A 17,298-nucleotide genomic window follows, 5' to 3' on the forward strand; every position below is an offset into this window, starting at 1 on the left:
GTACTAGGTTTAAAAATGGTGGTGACATGGTATTCCAATCCTAGTTCGTTCTGCAAACATTGGCCTACACCTCTAACAACGGCGAAACTTTCTTTCTCTTTACCGACTTCCCTACATTCTTACTTTCCAATTTATTGCTTAATGTTGTGCCCTGTCTATAACAACATTTACCTCAGGCTCCTCAGTTCTAAATAACTGAAACAACAGGGGAAACATTTTTCAAATTCACCACAAAGCTCTCAAATGAAGTTCTAAGCCTGTTTCTTCTGTTTGTCAGTGTCACTTTCAACCTCTCTTTATCATTCTGCCTCCTTAACCTTTTCAGATCTTTCCTAACCACAACTAATTCAACCAGAAGGGCAGCAGTTTCACATCTTGTTCCACTGTCTTCCTATCTGTACTGCATATCCTACAAAACCACTGATGTGCCTGATTTACTTCCCGAATTCCCACACCACTACAGTCATCTCAATGGAAAAAAAGCTATAGCATCCATCACATTACATCTGAACTAACAATTGTATAGCAAGTTGGGCACTTTTTATTCTTGGTCAAATAATACTTTAATAAGAATAAGTCAGTTATATTACTGGTAAAAAAGAAAACACGTTTACAAAAATTTGGCCTATATGCAACTGCTTGTAAACAAACTACTTCTGCAAAGTTCCTGAATTAGGCAGCTTAAAATTTACACTATGTTCTAAAAGTATGAACTGAATAATGAAGGGATATGCTCTACTTAAATTGCTGAGAGAAAAAAGAACATTAAAGAAGAGTGTCTAAAGTTACTGCACCAAAATGTAGACAAAAACATAACTACAAGCCGACTTAATGATCTTTTCATTTTTGCTGTTGTAATAGATCAAGAAAAGTAAATCATTTAAAAGTAAGCTTATAAAACACCAATAAATGTATTTATGAGTAGTCTGTGCTAAATTTTTATTACAGTCTAAATAACTTATCTTTGAAAGAGTGCAATACTGACTTGACTCACCTGGCACAGGGCTGCCAATGGGGCTAACAATGGACTATTTTACATCATGCATAGAGGAGTTTAACAATAATTCTTCCCACACTCCATATGTGAATGGAACGGGAAGAAACCATAATAACCGACACAATTGGGAGTAACCTTTGCTATACACTTTACAGTAATTTGCAGAGTATTGATGTAGGTGTAGAATGGAAATTAACTTGATTCCTTTACTGGCTGGGTGGGCACTATTTACAAATGCCCTGGCCTGTCATGTCCTCAGGTAGTCAACATGTCATAATGCTGAAATTATATCCTTTACTTCAGTAACACCATTGGTTGCCAAACGGGTGGTCGTACCAACCTACTCGTGCTGGACAGGGTAGTATATAAGATATGTTCGAAAAATTCCAGACTGTTCATAATTTTTGGAGCAAAATGCAGTTGGCATCCCTGCATATGCCTGTGTGTAGCTGCTGGATGTTTCATTGTTGTATGGGTGTTAGTTATTGTGCTTTATTGTGTAGAACACTGTGTCACACAGTCTGCGAATTTCAAGATGACATGAGTTAGAGAAGCAATGCGCCTGTGTTAAATTTTGTGTGAAACTTAAGAAAACTGTTACAGAGGCACATCAAATGATGCAAGAAGCCTACGGTGCTGAGTGCTGAGCCGTACTCAGTATTACGAATGGGTTACATCTTTAAAAATTGCTGGATGGGAGTTAAAGATGACGCTCATTCAGAACGCCCTTCGATGATTACCAATTGTACTCATGTCAGGAACATCAACAAAATTGTGCATACCAATCAAAGACTGACTGTCTCAGAGATTGCAGAAGAATGTAACATTTCAGTTGGATCATATCACGAAATCCTAATACAGCATCTTGGAATGCATTGTTTTGCTGCCAGGTTTGTCCCATGGCTCATGAGTCAAGACCAGAAAGACCTACGCCTCGCAGTCTGTGAAGAGCTTTTGGATCACACAAATGAGAATGAGATGTTCCTTAACATAGTCATAACTGATGTTGAGATGTGTGTCTATGGTTATGATGTTGAGACCAGGGTTCAGTCTTCACAATGGGTCGGGAAAGGTTCTCCGTGACCAAAAACAGCATGTCAGGTCATATCAGATGTCAAATCCCTGCTGATAGTTTCCTGTGACTGAAGGTTTAGTTTATCGTGAATTCATGCGACAGGGAAAAACTGTTAATCAATGGTACTATTGGGTTCCGTTGGAATGCCTGCGAGAAAATGTGAGAAGGAAACAATCTGAAATGTGGTGTGACACAATTCGTGGCTCTTGCATCATGATAACGCAACTGCACATTCATCCCTGTTGGTGTGTGACCATTGCACAAAGAACAAAATCACTGTGCTGCCTCATCCTCCGTTCTCTTGAGACCTGGCTCCTGCGGACTTCTTTTTATTTCCAAAGCTGAAAACCCCATTGGAAGGACAAAGGTTTACAATGATAGATGAGATGAAAGAAAATTTGCAGACGATGCTTCACACACTCCACCAGGAGGTGTACCAAGACTGCTTCCGGAAGTGGGAACGATGTTGGGAGCAGTGTACCAGTTGTGAGGAGAGTATTTCAAAGGAGACCATGCACAATAAGTAAAAGATAAGCATAGAAAAATTCTGTGGACAGAGTTCCAGAATTTTTTGAATAGACCTCATAATTCTGAAGTATCTGCTTGTTGCAATCTGTGGAGGTTAAGCAATCATCAGGTGGTGACCTGCAAGAGCTTGAAATCTGTCATTACAGTAAACATCACAACAGCTTTTGGTGGTTCCATGTGCCATACTTTAAAAACTGGGATAAACTCATCAACTTTGATCAAAAGTAAGGGTTCTGCTCATTAACATTTGATTGCATGGTTAATAAGGGGTACCACCTGGAAGTTCTACACCATTTTCATGAAGTAATCTGAAGAAAATTTCCCCATTAGTGGCAGAACAATTCATGGTAGTTGCACCACAATTTGATACTAAATCATGAAATTTTGGCTAAAAACAAAACCGTAAAACAACTGACATGACCACCTGTGATTTCCTAATACTACTAAAGCTGAAAAGAACCATGAAAGTATGACATTTTTCCAATCTTGATGAGATGTGGAAATTATATATAAAGAGTCTTCTTTGTACCATTTATTTTAGTCTTATATAAGGGGTTTAAGTTGGCTGTTTGGCAACATTTTACATAAAATTTCCAAATTTAATCACCCATGTGACCGATTCTAAGTTGATTATGGTGAAGAAGACTCTATTGGAGAGATAATGGCAAGACCACTCAAGGAGCTAAATCACATTCTTAAAATTGTATTCCTAAAGTGTTCCGGAGATTGGAAAAAATACTGATACAAAAGTATTATTTACCATTGGGAGTATATTGAAAAGAAAAAATAAATATTGATGGATGAATAAAGTGTTTTATGAAATATGAGAATTGCAGTAATATTTGGATCAACTTTGATGTTTCCATTTGTTATTTTCACGTATTTCTCTTTGTGCTATATTTGGATAATATAACTTCAAAATTCACCCCTTTGAGGCAACTTAGAAAATTAAATTTCATTTTCAGGAAATCCCAGTTGCAGCTGCTAAAGTAGCTGAAGTGTCACTGCTTGCTGGAAGTACACAAGATGCCGAAAATACACTACTGCAAAATGGACTGATATACAGAGCTATTATGATGAATATCGATTTTTATAATTGGACAAGGTATATTATGTGTATAATTGTGATACCTGTTAGAATCAAAATATTAATGGGTGTAAAATATGGTAATGTTACATCTTACACAAAAAACTAAAATAATATATAATTAATAAGAACTTATATACAATGAATGATTCATATCCTTTATCTACCATTGACCATCTGTGGTGGAATAGGCACTTTACATTGATAGCATGCTACATTTTCCTTCAATAGTACCTTAAAAACTAAATTAGCTTTGCATATTCCAAATAGAACTAGAAATGACAGGAGTAACAACAAAATAATTAATAAATTCACTCAGCCATGTCACATAATAAAAACTTAAAAATTAATGTTAGTTGATTTTATATTCTTAAATTCCAGTGTATCATAAACAGGATTAGTAAGTAGCCATTTTAAAACTTTGCCTCTGAAGCTAGTTATGTGGACTGACCAAACAGAAAATTGAAGTTTATGAAATGTTCTTAAGTTATTGATTGGATGGCAATTCTCCATTTTTGCCAGCCTGTGCCTAGGTATATCTAATTTTATTTTGCATCTTGTGTTATGATGGTGTATGTTTTCCCTCATTTTGAAATCTGCTATATTGTTTTTTCACATACAGTGATGAGACATGTATATAGCGGTTAATGACTGTTAATATTTTGAGCTATATGAATAGTAGCTGAACGTGCTCTGATCTGCCAGCATTGCTCGTTGCCTTTACCATGTTCTTTTGAATTTTTAGAATTTCACTGATGTGAGGAGAAAGTCTCCCTATCAGCAGTCTATACATTATATGTGACTGAAAGAGTCCAAAATAAATAACTCTTAAGCATTCTTTTGTTATAAAGCCTCTCAGTTTCTACTTTAAATAAGTAACTCGAAATAATTTTGTACAGGCGTGGTTGATTTGGAGAAAATAGAACCACCTGTATGAGTATCAAGAGCTCAGATGGAAAACCAGTCCTAAGCAAAGAAGGGAAAGCAGAAAAGTGGAAAGAGTATATAGAGGGTCTATATAAGGGTGATACACTTGAGGGCAATATTATGGAAATGGAAGAGGATATAGATGAAGATGAAATGGGAGATATGATACCACATGAAGAATGTTAGCACTATTGAGCACATTCTGACCATTAGTGAAGTGATAAGCAGAGCAAATGAATACCAACAGCCTGTCTGCATTGCCTTTGTTGATTTTGGAAAGGTGTTTGACTCCATTAGCAATATGGCTGTCCTCCAAGCTTTGAGTGAGCAAGGAGTGGGAGCAGCATACATTGAAATGCTCATCAATATCTATGAAACTTCTTCAGCTTATGTTAATATCGGCAAATCAGCTCAAGAATTCCACATCATGAAGGGCATCAAGCAAGGAGAATCCATCTCCCCAAAACTATTCTCGACTGTACTGGAAATGGCTATGTCAAAGCTGAGCTGGTAAGGTAAGACAATTAGAATTAATGGAAGAAGGCTTACCAACTTGAGATTTGCTGATGATATTGCCTTACTGACTAATGACTTCGCAGAGCTCCAAAACTTAGTTACAAATCTTGCATTGGAATGTCAGTTGGTTGGCTTGAACATGAACCTTTTCAAAACAAAAGTAATGTCCAAAAAATGTGTACCAGTTGGAAATGTGAAAGTCAAGGACAGTCCATTAGAGGAGGTCATTGAATATATCTACTTTGGCCAGATTATAAATACAAAGGGAGATGTAAGGCCAGAAATCTACAACTTGGCTGGTAAGCATTTGGGAAGAATTCAACAGTATTCAGATCAAAAATACCAGTAACTCTGTAGAAAACAGTATTTGATCAATGCATTCTTCCTGTGCTGACATATGGTTGCAAGTCACGGACACTGAACTCATTTACAAAAGAGAAACGTAGGACAGCACAGAGAGACATGGAAAGATCAATGCTGGGCTATACAAGAAAGGGTAGGAAAAGGGCAGATGACATCCCGTATGTGATGAAGGTTAAGGACATCGTAGAGACAATAGGCTCCTTGAAATGGCCGTGGGCTGGCCATGTCGCAAGAAGAAAAGGTAGTAGATGGAAAACGCTAGTACTTGGAGTGGAGTCCGAGAGAGCATCGGGGGCTGAGAGGAAGACCACTGGACAGATGAGACAATTATATCAAGAAGATCGCTGTTAGCACCTGGCAGAGAGCTGCCCAAGACTGTTCCACTTGGAGAGGACTGCTGAAAGCCTATCTGAATCCATGACTTGAAGCGGCCACCTCATTTAATGACTGAGTTGGCTAATGATGATGATGATGATGATGATGATGAAGAATTTGACAGAGCACTAAAAGACCTAAATTGAAACAAGGCCCCAGAGTAGACAACATTCTATTAGAACAACTGATAGCCTTCCAGCCATGACAAAACTCTTCCATCTGGTGAGCAAGATGTGTAAGACAGGCAAAATAACCTAGGACTTCAAGAAGAATATAATAACTCCAATCCCAAAGAAAGCAGGTGCTGGCAGGTGTGAAAATTACTGAACTGTCAGTTTAATAAGTCATGCTTGCAAAATACTAATACAAATTCTTTACAGACGAATGGAAAAACTGGTAGAAGCCGACCTCGGGGAAGATCAGTTTGGATTCTGTAGAAATGTTGGAACATGTGAGGCAACACTGATTCTACGACTTATCTTAGAAGATAGGTTAAGCAATGGCAAACTTACATTTCTAGCATTTGTAGACTTAGAGAAAGCTTTTGCCAATGTTAATTGGAATAGTCTCTTTCAAATTCTGAAGGTGGCAGGGGTAAAATACAGGGAGCGAAAGGCTATTTACAATTTGTACAGAAACCAGATTGTAGTTATAAGAGTCAAGGAGCACTAAAGGGAAGAAGTGGTTGAGAAGGGAGTGAGACAGTTATTCAGTCTGTATACTGAGCAAGCAGTAAAGGAAACAAAAGAAAAATATGGAGTAGGAATTAAAATCCACGGAGAAGAAATAAAAATTTTGAGGTTTGCTGACAACATTGTAATTCTGTCAGAGACAGCAAAGGACCTGGAAGAGCAGTTGAATGGAATGGACAGTGTCTTGAAAGAAGGATATAAGATGAACATCAACAAATGCAGAATGAGGATAATGGACTTTAGTCAAATTAAATCAGGTGATGCTGAGGGAATCAGATTAGGAAATGAGACACTTAAAGTAGTAAATGTGGTTTGCTATTTGGAAAGCAAAATAACTGGTGACTGTTGAAGTAGAGTGGATATAAAATGTAGACTGGCTATTAACATTGATTATAGATTTAAGTGTAAGGAAGTCTTTTCTAAAAGTATTTGTATGAAGCATAGCCATGTATGGAAGTGAAACATGTACAATAAATAGTTTAGACAGGAAGGGAATAAAAGCTTTTGAAATGTGATGCTACAGAAGAATGCTGAAGATTAGATGGGTAGATCACATAACTAATGAGGAGGTACTAAATAGAATTGGGGTGAAGACAAATTTGTGGCACAACTTGACTAGAAGAAGGGATTGATTGGTAGGACACATTCTGACACATCAGGGGATCACCAATTTAGTATTGGAGGGATGCGTGGTGGGGGGAGGGGGGGGGGGGGGTAAAAATCATAGTGTGAGACCAAGAGCTAAAAACACTAAACAGATTCAGAAGGATCTAGGTTACAGTAGTTACTTGGAGATGAATTGGCTTGCACAGAGTAGCATGGAGAGCTGCATCAAACCAGTCTCTGGACTGAAGACTACAACAACAACAATAACATTGGTTGGTTGATGTGTTTTGCTGCAGTTAACTTAGAGTCTATGTGAATTCCTAGAATTTTAACTGCTTTCACTTCTTCCTCTTTCGACAGTCCTAGCATAATTTGCTTGTTTTTATTGGGGCTACAATACAGAGTATTTCATGAGAAACAATTTAGTACTGCTTCCATGCCATCTTGCAGAACTAATGTGTTCTCATGTTGAGCTAGCAAAGTTGTGTCATCAACACAACAAATAACAAAGTTGGGAACACAGTGGGTAAATCGTTGGCCGTAATTGTAAAAAAGAATGGCACAATGACAGAACCTTGTGGGACCTCCATTTTAACTTCTTGCAATTGTGAGTGCCTTTTTCTCACATAGACAAACTGTTTCCTATGTTTTAGATAATATATAATTACTGCCATTGCAGAGTTTGTACACCATAGAATTTGAGTTTAACAAGTAATATATCATGAGAATATTTTGGGTTAAATTTTTTATCATAACAAAAACTAATATAAATGGCTACTTTTGTTGTGCCTGTATTTTATTTATGAAGGGAATATGAAATAACCATAACTCTTACACCTGATCTGTGTTCTGACATTAGTCTTGTCAGTAGGCAAGTTTTCATTGGTTCATGAAATTAATTTGCACAAACAATTGATGGATACACTTAATTTTTTTCCCAAGTTATTGATGTATGTGAAACCATCACTACATATAATGCTGCCCTCTTTGCTTAGCCATTTTCTCTCTTATTATTTTTCTTGTTTATAACTTAGTTATTTACATGTTCCATTGATAATAATCTTGACCTACTGATATGAAATGGCATGAGTCACGTTTTCACACACACACACACACACACACACAATGTAATAAACACTCAGAATTTCTTCTGTGGAGTTGAAGCAGCTGTCAGGCATATGTGGTTTCATTTTATGTTTGAAGCTGACTGTGTTATGTATTAAATTCCTTACATCACTACGTAGATGGTCAAAGATTTTTATGGCTAAATACCTAATTCCTTTCTGTGCCACATGAAGGGGGTGTGTGGTGCGTAGTGGAAGTTGTTTCTCCTTCTAGTAATATGAATGCTCATTTTTAAAACTGTTATTGATTGTTGTCAATTAACTTCATAAGGGAGAAAATGTACTTTGAGGATGTTGACAGTATCCCCAATTGCTTAAAGAACTGCCTACAAGAGGTTCTTTAGTGGACCCCACATATTGTCCTTATTACTTGCTTCTTTACAACTGACACTTACCCCAGAATATGATGCAATAAAATGTTAGTGAATGAAAACAGGAAAAAGTAAATCAAAGTTTGGTCAGTTTCATACCCATGGTGTGATATCACCTGTAATACAAAAGTTTTGCAGAGAACAGGTTTAAGATATGAAACATGTAACTTCCAGTTTAGGTTCTTATCAATATAAACACCTAAGAACCTTGAATGTTCTGTTCCGTTTATTGATTTACCCTCATGCATTCTTTCTAATGGCATGGTCAGGCCTGTGTAGTACAGAATTGCATGTGTTTGTTTTGAGGTAATAATGTGGGAAAGCTACCCTAGAATGCCTAATTTTGGGAATGGGGATGATAAAATGGTGACATGTAATCATAACTCTGTAAAGTCTGGAGCAATTTCAACAAAACTTGCTCTGTGTTTGATTTACTATCTGGAAAAATATTCATGGTGTTTCATAAAGATGCATCTGATTTCACAGTACTATATCTTCTACTTGAATAAAGGTTGAAACTTAGGGGGAATTTCAACTTTTGCATTTGACTAAAAAGTTTTTTATTTCTAACGGACCATCCAGTTTTACAAGGGTATAACTTTTACATGTAGGCACATACAAGATTGAGGTACTTCTTACAATTAAATTTAAGATCAAAGTTTTCATTTACCTCTTACCAATGTTCAATGTGCTCCCCCACCAGATGCAGGACAAGCATCGAGACAACATTCATATTGTTTCAAGTGTGTCTGTAGCTACAGCATTCACTGCTGGTATTATGCAACATCACAGTCTGTGGGGAGGCACATAGACGAAGTCCTTAACAACCTTGTGACAGAAAAAAAGAGATACTATGAGATCAGATGACCTTTGAGGCAGGAGTAGAGGAGTAGGGTGTGGATAGCAAGGAGTTGACATGTTCATGTAACTGGAAATGTGCGATATTCATGTTGAATCTCGAGCTTTGGAGTTGCTGTACTAATTAATTAGTTAGCTATTTGAATGTTTCATGGATCATAATTGAATCCTGTCACTATTATATGGAATGAGTCAGTTTTACAGTTATAGAACATCTTCTCAGTGCACAATATGCCAACATGCTGATCACTTATATGATTGATTAAGGCCTTTTTCCTTGTTACATGCATACAGGGATATCTCAAGCACATATGATTTTAGGTTGTGTTTGCTTGCTATGTGTTCACAGTTACACAGTGTTACAGTTCTGATGATATTTCACACATAGAAATTTGACTGGAATAAAGGTGGTAGAACAGTTTTCAAAAATTGAGAATATTATAGTGGTGTACACATAAAAAGGCAAATGATGGGCTGATATGCCATGGTAAGCAGGCCTGTATCTAGCGGGGAGCAAACCGGGGTATCTTCCCTGGGCAGCAATTTCAGGAGGCACCAAATTCATATCCTTGAAGAAAAAAACCTTGTTTCATAAAATGCCTATCATCCAGCACATGTTGCTCCTTCAATTAGTCATGTGATTTTGACACAAATCCCAGTTGGTTTTTGAACCTTTTTTGAATACATTCTAAGTTGATTTCTGAATGAGTCATAAGTTGATTTTTGTACGCATGTATAGTGTACGTGATGTCTCTGCCAGGGGGATCCCCATTGGATCTAGAAATAAAAACCTTTCCCACAGACAAAAGGGGATGGGGCTATACGAACTGAGCTGAATGAACCCAAATGGGTGAATGCCAATTGCTGTTTGTTTATATGGTTGATTGGGTGAGCGAATGATCAGCATTGTTATAATTACTAGTGGAATTCATAGAGTCAGATTACCAGAGTGGAAATAAGTGACTAACAGGATAACATTCAAGAAAGATTACATATTATCTTTGTGGTGTATCCAAGAAAATGAAATTTTTACAGAAAATTTTTGCCATGATCGCTACACTACTAGTTGTACAGTCCCAGGTTAGCAGCAACTTTAAGTTCTATTCTAGGAATAGTGTGGAAAACGCATCATATGAACACGTAATAATGCCTAACTGGAGAATAAATGTGGGATAACTGAACCTGTGATTCTGGCAGAGTTAGTGAAGTCAACCAGAGAATAAGTTTTGACAATGGCAGGAATAGTTACAGAATTAGTGATGACAAGATTGATTGTTAGAACAAGGAAGGAGAAAAAACAGGGACATCACACAAATTTATATAAAAATTTCATAATACTAATTTTTGATCTCAAGCTTATGAAACTGGAGTGTATGAATGAAATGTGAAACTTTTTGCTTGTAGTAGGCCTAGTAGGCATTCAATATTGGTATTTTGTGAATTATGTTCTGTCGTGTTATTTATGTAAATGAGGTACGTAAAAATAACCATTTGTGCCAAAACAGTCTTGTTTACTTGGTGTGTGTTACAATTGCTGCAATATTTGGAATGCCTGTTTCATTTTATCTATCAGACAGTAACAAAATAGACGTAATCAAATTGAGAAAGCACACCAGTCTTGGTCCTATTTGTATTAACAGCTTTTACAAGACAACAACGTTTTGATTTTTTGTGTAGCAAAATATTTGATGAAGTTTGAGGTGATAGCTTGTTTTCCAGGAAGGAAAGCATGCCATGTAAAGCTGTAGCAATATTAGAGAGAGAAAAATGCTGGGCCTAAGGATTGAAGAAATGTATACTGTCTTGCTTGTCTCTTATCTAAAAGAGAAAGGTATTGGCTAATAGGCCAATAAAGATTGCAAATTTTCTTAAGAGTTCTTATACTCCTGGTCACAAATAATCCCACCAAGTATTAATTGTGAGTCCTTTTTCAAGTGGGATAGGATGTCAAACCAGCCAACTGGGACCAGGAGAGGCACCACTGAACATTTTAATTTCCAGTGTCCTGAATATAAGTTTGACAGCTTCCATTACAAAATATACACATTTTAATTTCATAGAGTGAAACACAGTGATGTGTGATAGAAGAATACTGTGTGAAAAGGCATAGTACTACACTTTGACACACTTAATAACAAATAATACGCCATACATTTCCTTTAACATATTAATCTTTGGTGTCCTATCTCAAATGCTCAGTGGGAGGGGGTGTCATTATCAAGTTTTTGCCCCAGTTTGGAAATATTGTAGATCCAGGGCTGGTGGGAAGGGGCAGTGTGCTGCATGACACTCCAGATAATTGTATAATTCTGTTGCATCTGTCAATTACATACACTTTAGGATGCAAATAAAATGCTTAATGCTGATTTTTGTGTTAGTTTAGATATTATAATGGCACTTACCCTCTGTAATGTTCAGTATAGGTATCATGAAGCAAAAATGAAAAGTTTATGTAAAGAAACAACAGCTGTAGTATTTTCTGTGGAGAGCCAATACAGAAACAATGTCTCAGTATGGTGTTTACCCCTGTGTCACCAGTTACAAAGGTAGGCAATAATTGAAGTGTAGACCAGAGACAGAAAGCACACTGGTGACACCATACAGTATTCTCTCTCTCTCTCTCTCTCTCTCTCTCCCTCCCTCTCCCTCTCTCTCATTTTCACACACACACACACACACACCTACACCTGCCTTCTTACTTTCAAACCACGGTAGTGTTGCCATCCATGATATTCGAGGTTAGTAGGTTGAATGTTAACCCTAGGATCCATGAGTGTTTGGATTAACATTAATGCATGAAGGGGTCCCCAGAAGCTCCCATTGAAATTTCTATAAATATCATAATTTTTATCCTTCTTACATTTATTGTGAAAATATACTTTTATAAATAAGTGAATGCACTCTTGTAAAACATATATGTAGTTAGTTTAAATTTGGAAAACATTAAAGAAAAGGTTTGGACATTAATTTCAGAGGAGTAAGTTTCGACTGATGACCATAGATGTTAAGTCCCATAGTGCTCAGAGCCATTTGAACCATTTGAGTAAGTTTCAGTTTAATCTTTATTAATTTTATTATTTTGGCATATAATAAATTATTTTAGCATTTATATAAACTAGGAATTGCACATTGGTGAGGTACAATGCAAATCAATATGCATAAAGCATCCAAATACAGAATAGAAAGAAAGAAAGTGGCAAAGTTGCACATTACATAGACACAACAAAAATTAAGCTACTCGGCATTTTATCCTAATAAAGATTAGATGGCCAGTCACAAAAGTCTACACGTTACTGAAAACATTCTCCACAGACAAGCACACTACGTTCATTGCATATGTTCTTGGAACATTTTGAACAACACTGAGCAGTTTTCTTTGGCAGTTCACATGAACACAAAAACCATTTTCTGGGTATTTTTCTTTTCTGGATGATATCTGTTTCTTGGCCACATCTTCTCAATGCTTGTAGGATATTTCTTTGCAAATCTGGAGTTATGCTCCACACACCATATGTGGATGAATAAGTTCTAGGCCCAAATCTTTCAAGAAAATCCTCCTTTTATGTGATTTTACATTATACTCTGGGCATTGATTCATTAATAAATAGAAAGCATTTATAGCTGCAACATCCATTACATTAGCCCATAAAACAAATGACCCTCTCCTTGTCTGTCTTTTACAAGTGTAAGCATATACCTTTTGGTCAAGAGAATCAACGCCTGATTTTGTTTTGTTATAAAATAGAATCATATTTTGTTTTTTCTTTCTGTGAGTCTCATCACCTGTGACATCGTGATGCGTGGAACTTAGTAACACCACATTCTTCTTTGATACACAACTCACAATAGTCATATCATCTCTGAATCCAAATGTTGAAGATAGAACCTCTTGTACCTTACATTGTTTGTTTCAGGTGGAGTTTGTGTTTTGTTATGGCAAAGAGTACCAACTGCTGCAATTTCATCCTTCAATAAATCTTGAAACAGGGATACATTGGGAAAGTAGTTGTCCATCATGATATTGGTTGAGCTTACTCTAAGCATCTTTACCACATGAGGTGCAACATTAGCTTGATGAGGACGATCTGGGTTTTTTCTTGAGTACACTAGCCCATCTATAGTGCATGATCTCAATGAGTTGTAGAACCAGAATGTCTTTATTCCATATTTTCCTGGATTGCTTGGGATAAATTGTAAAAATCTGCAACACTGTCTGAAAGACACTAGCTGCTCATCTGTTGTGGAGTTCTCTCCTGGTTGAAATCTTTGTCTGCAGTTGTTTGTGAATAGTTCCTGCACATTGTGGAAATCTGTTATATTATTGTCTTGACTCCTAGCTTGTCAGGTGCACCTATCTTTGAACATTATGGCTCTCCTCTTTCTTCAGAGTTGTTCACAGAAGAATTTGCCATATAAACAGGGTTACCAGTAGAGCTGTGAAACAATTCTCTTATAGAAACATCCCAGCTTTTGTAACTGTCAGCTAATAGGAGAAGAGAGATGTATTCTCTACTACAACTGTGGAAAGAACCGCACATAGCAGCAGAGAGCATTTCGCCATCAGTGGGAGGAGCAGACACACATGTCCATAGGGTAGGAGGGCTGATAGACAAGAGAGTGATCCGCTACTGTGGGCACTGGCTTGCTGGCCAACCCGCACACCCCACGTGACTGGTTCTGCTCCCTCATTGGTTGGCTTTGAACTTTCTGAAAGTGTTACTTCCTCAGCAGCCCCATGGATAGTGTCCTTAGCTCAACAGAACCGAGCATGGGATCCATCCCCATTGCTGTGGGGCTGCTTATGTAACCTATATCTCGCCACTGAGGCACATTGGTAATTGCAAGAATGTATTGCAAAATTTGAAAAAGAAAATAATTATCTTTTGTACCCTAAACACCACTTTGGGCTGCACAATTCCCTCCCCATTCCATGAAAGCCAGATATGGGTTCTTAATCGATTTATGTCAAGTTTGATAACCAACAAAAATATAGCTGTTGAAGTGGCTGTCCAGAAGTTTGTTGACATTTAATGTTTTAGGAAAAGGGCTTATCCTAATGGAGGATATAAATCAAAAGTTAATAACATACTAGGGGCATTGGGTACAAAGTTTCAGTATTGTAACAAATCTTGTTCACAAGTATTATTTCTTGAACAATCTTGCTTAACAATTTTGCTTGAAATGTTACTTCCCAAATGTGTGACATTGTCGAAGGTGGTGCAGTGGACGGTTGTCAACCGGGTATGGCTGGGAGCATGGTAGCAACAGACAGCTGGGCTGTAGCTGAGCCATCGCAAAGTTATGCGGGCACCATGATAAGGTCCTGGTATCAAGGCTGATGTGCAGTAAGTGGATTGGCTACCAGTGAATGCAGCACTCATGGACGGGTGTTGCATCAGTGGGGGTGTGAGTAGTTTGCAATTTATAAAAAAAGGGAGGTAGAAGGGTAATAATGACTAACACTAGAAATACAGTAATTTGCTGTTAAATGCAGGATTACAAAAGAAATTAATAAAATAAACTTTACATAACTCATAATAGTTAGTAAATACTTGAGATTTAAAGTTAAAAAATGAAGGTAGTTTGTCCTTTGCAAATCTGGTCTTATTCGACCTGTAGAAGAAATGGAAACAGAGTTCATATCTTAACCCGAAGGAGGACTGTGCCAATGAAGTGACATTGTTAATATCAATATTCACCGACCTGTGGTGCTGGTTTATGTGATTTACCATAGCCATATTTATATAAAATCTGTACAATAAAGCCAATGTCAAGTAGAGATAAAGGCACTGATGTAACACTCAGGATGACCACTCGATTGTAATAATTGTGAGTGTGCCATTCAGCAAGGTGTGCAGATCACAATCAAGAGAAATTTGGAGAAATTTGTCCATGCTCCTTTTCTAGCAATTAATGATGGACTCAAAGAGGTGACTCTGTAGTGTGTTAGATAATGTCAGAGAATTATGTAGGGGGACTGGCAGTTCAGGTGGATACAACATTATGGGCCTAAGGTTAACATTAAGGGTGTAAACTAAATGTGCTAAAAGTTTAACCGTATGTGAATAATCCACTGTAATCCATTAGACGGAGATAATTACCATAAACCAAATATAAATTAAATGTGTCTGAATGCAAATTTGTGTCTCGGGTTGGACACAAAAGCCATCCATAATTTGTGGAATGAAAGTCCCTTTATGGGAACAGTAATGCATTACAATATTAAGTGCAAGAAAGCATTTCCCTTAGATATTACTTAGAAATAAAGCAAGTTGCTATACCATGGACTAACTACATTTTTTAATTCCCAAAGGCTCATGTTGAGCGATATCTGACTGCATTGAAATATTCACCCATACTGACATAATAAAATTAAAACACATCTTCAAATGGCGGTCAAGCTCAGAGAGAAGGGGTACACTGTCAGGTGAAATACATCAACATATTACATGAAATATAACACTCTAAGGCAGAACTCCAGTCCTTAAATTAGCAAAACGTATATATCCTTAAAAAAAACTTGTAAATGGCAGCAGAGCAGGAGGAGATGAGGTATTGGTTTAGTCCTTATGTGCAGTATTGCACATTCTGACTCTTGATCAGCATAACGTACATGAAAGCACTGAGCAGTGTGTGTCTAACAGCTTGTCTCACAGTCTGTTATGTTTGCATACTTCAATATTATTCTCATGGTGTAGGATCAAAGGCATGATTTTTCTTTACGTATTCCTAGCAACTTCTGACTCTCTCAAATGTATTAATTATTGCGTGATATATTCATCATTGTTTGGTATCTGTGCGTGTTTTTATTCCTTGCATCTATGTTCTTTCTTGTATATTCTTTGCTGCCAAGTTATCATTGATTGCCAACTCCTTAGTGGTTTTTGACTTACTTCCAGTATCAAATCAGTTATAGAGGCAAATTAAAGGTTCTTGTAGACGGTGAGTGCTGATTCTCCAGCAATAACTTACCTTGATGCGTTCAGGTTGCTTGTCGGCTTGCTACATTGTAAACAAATTTCTTATAGCCTAAGGTATTTGTTTCAAGACATTGTGTGTAGCATCTGGTATATGGAATAAAATTAATTCAAATTGAATTGGTTGTTTGTATCAGATATATTGTTCACAGGTGTGTAGATAGTTATGTACGATGATATTACTGTGGTTTGCATATGTAGAGGGATGAAATGTCATTTTTATTCAAAAATTTCTAAGTTCATTATGTATGCTGTTGAGGACTGCAGTGAGGCTACGCTCGATGTTGTGATTCTGCTCCTCAGTGCTTATCAGAAATGCTATGCGAGGCTCAGCAGGTCGGATGTCCTTCTGGTGGCTAGAGCATCACTTCTGGAGCATAAGCATAAGTGCATATAATGTGAGCAAAATACATTCAGTGGTCTGTTATTTATTTACACAGTAGAGATATCAGTATTGATCTGTGGTATGCCGAGATTTTGTTTAGTTCTGTGTGCAAAGCATTAAGTTCCTCAAGGAAAATGAAATGCAAGTAAAAATGACAGTTTAATGAACTGGTTATGCATAGTTCCTTTAGAGGTTTAGGTTCTCCCATTTCAAGTATAGCTATTAACCAATGACAAATTTTATCTCATTAGATGAAAAATTATTGTACATTGTCAATAATAAATATCATTCACATCATGCTACAAAGTAAGATTTCCTGATTTTGCATTTCCAGTAGAAATCATTGCTTGGACTACAGTCTGTGTTAGACATCGATCTGCCTGGTGAGCTCAGATTATACTGTTGTGTATTGTACTG

General features: G+C 37.0%; 1 protein-coding gene across 3 annotated transcripts in view; it reads left to right on the forward strand.

The window, feature by feature from the left end:
* LOC124595671 (intraflagellar transport protein 80 homolog) overlaps positions 1-17,298 on the forward strand; it is a 435,858-nt gene that overhangs the window by 350,155 nt on the left and 68,405 nt on the right. For all 3 annotated transcript variants that reach the window (XM_047134522.1, XM_047134521.1, XM_047134523.1), the window contains one exon: positions 3,566-3,705. In XM_047134522.1, coding sequence (XP_046990478.1) covers positions 3,566-3,705 — 140 coding nt within the window. The remainder of the gene's footprint in view (positions 1-3,565; positions 3,706-17,298) is intronic.

The sequence above is a fragment of the Schistocerca americana genome, chromosome 2, assembly GCF_021461395.2.
Source record: "Schistocerca americana isolate TAMUIC-IGC-003095 chromosome 2, iqSchAmer2.1, whole genome shotgun sequence".
Lineage (NCBI taxonomy): Eukaryota > Metazoa > Arthropoda > Insecta > Orthoptera > Acrididae > Schistocerca > Schistocerca americana.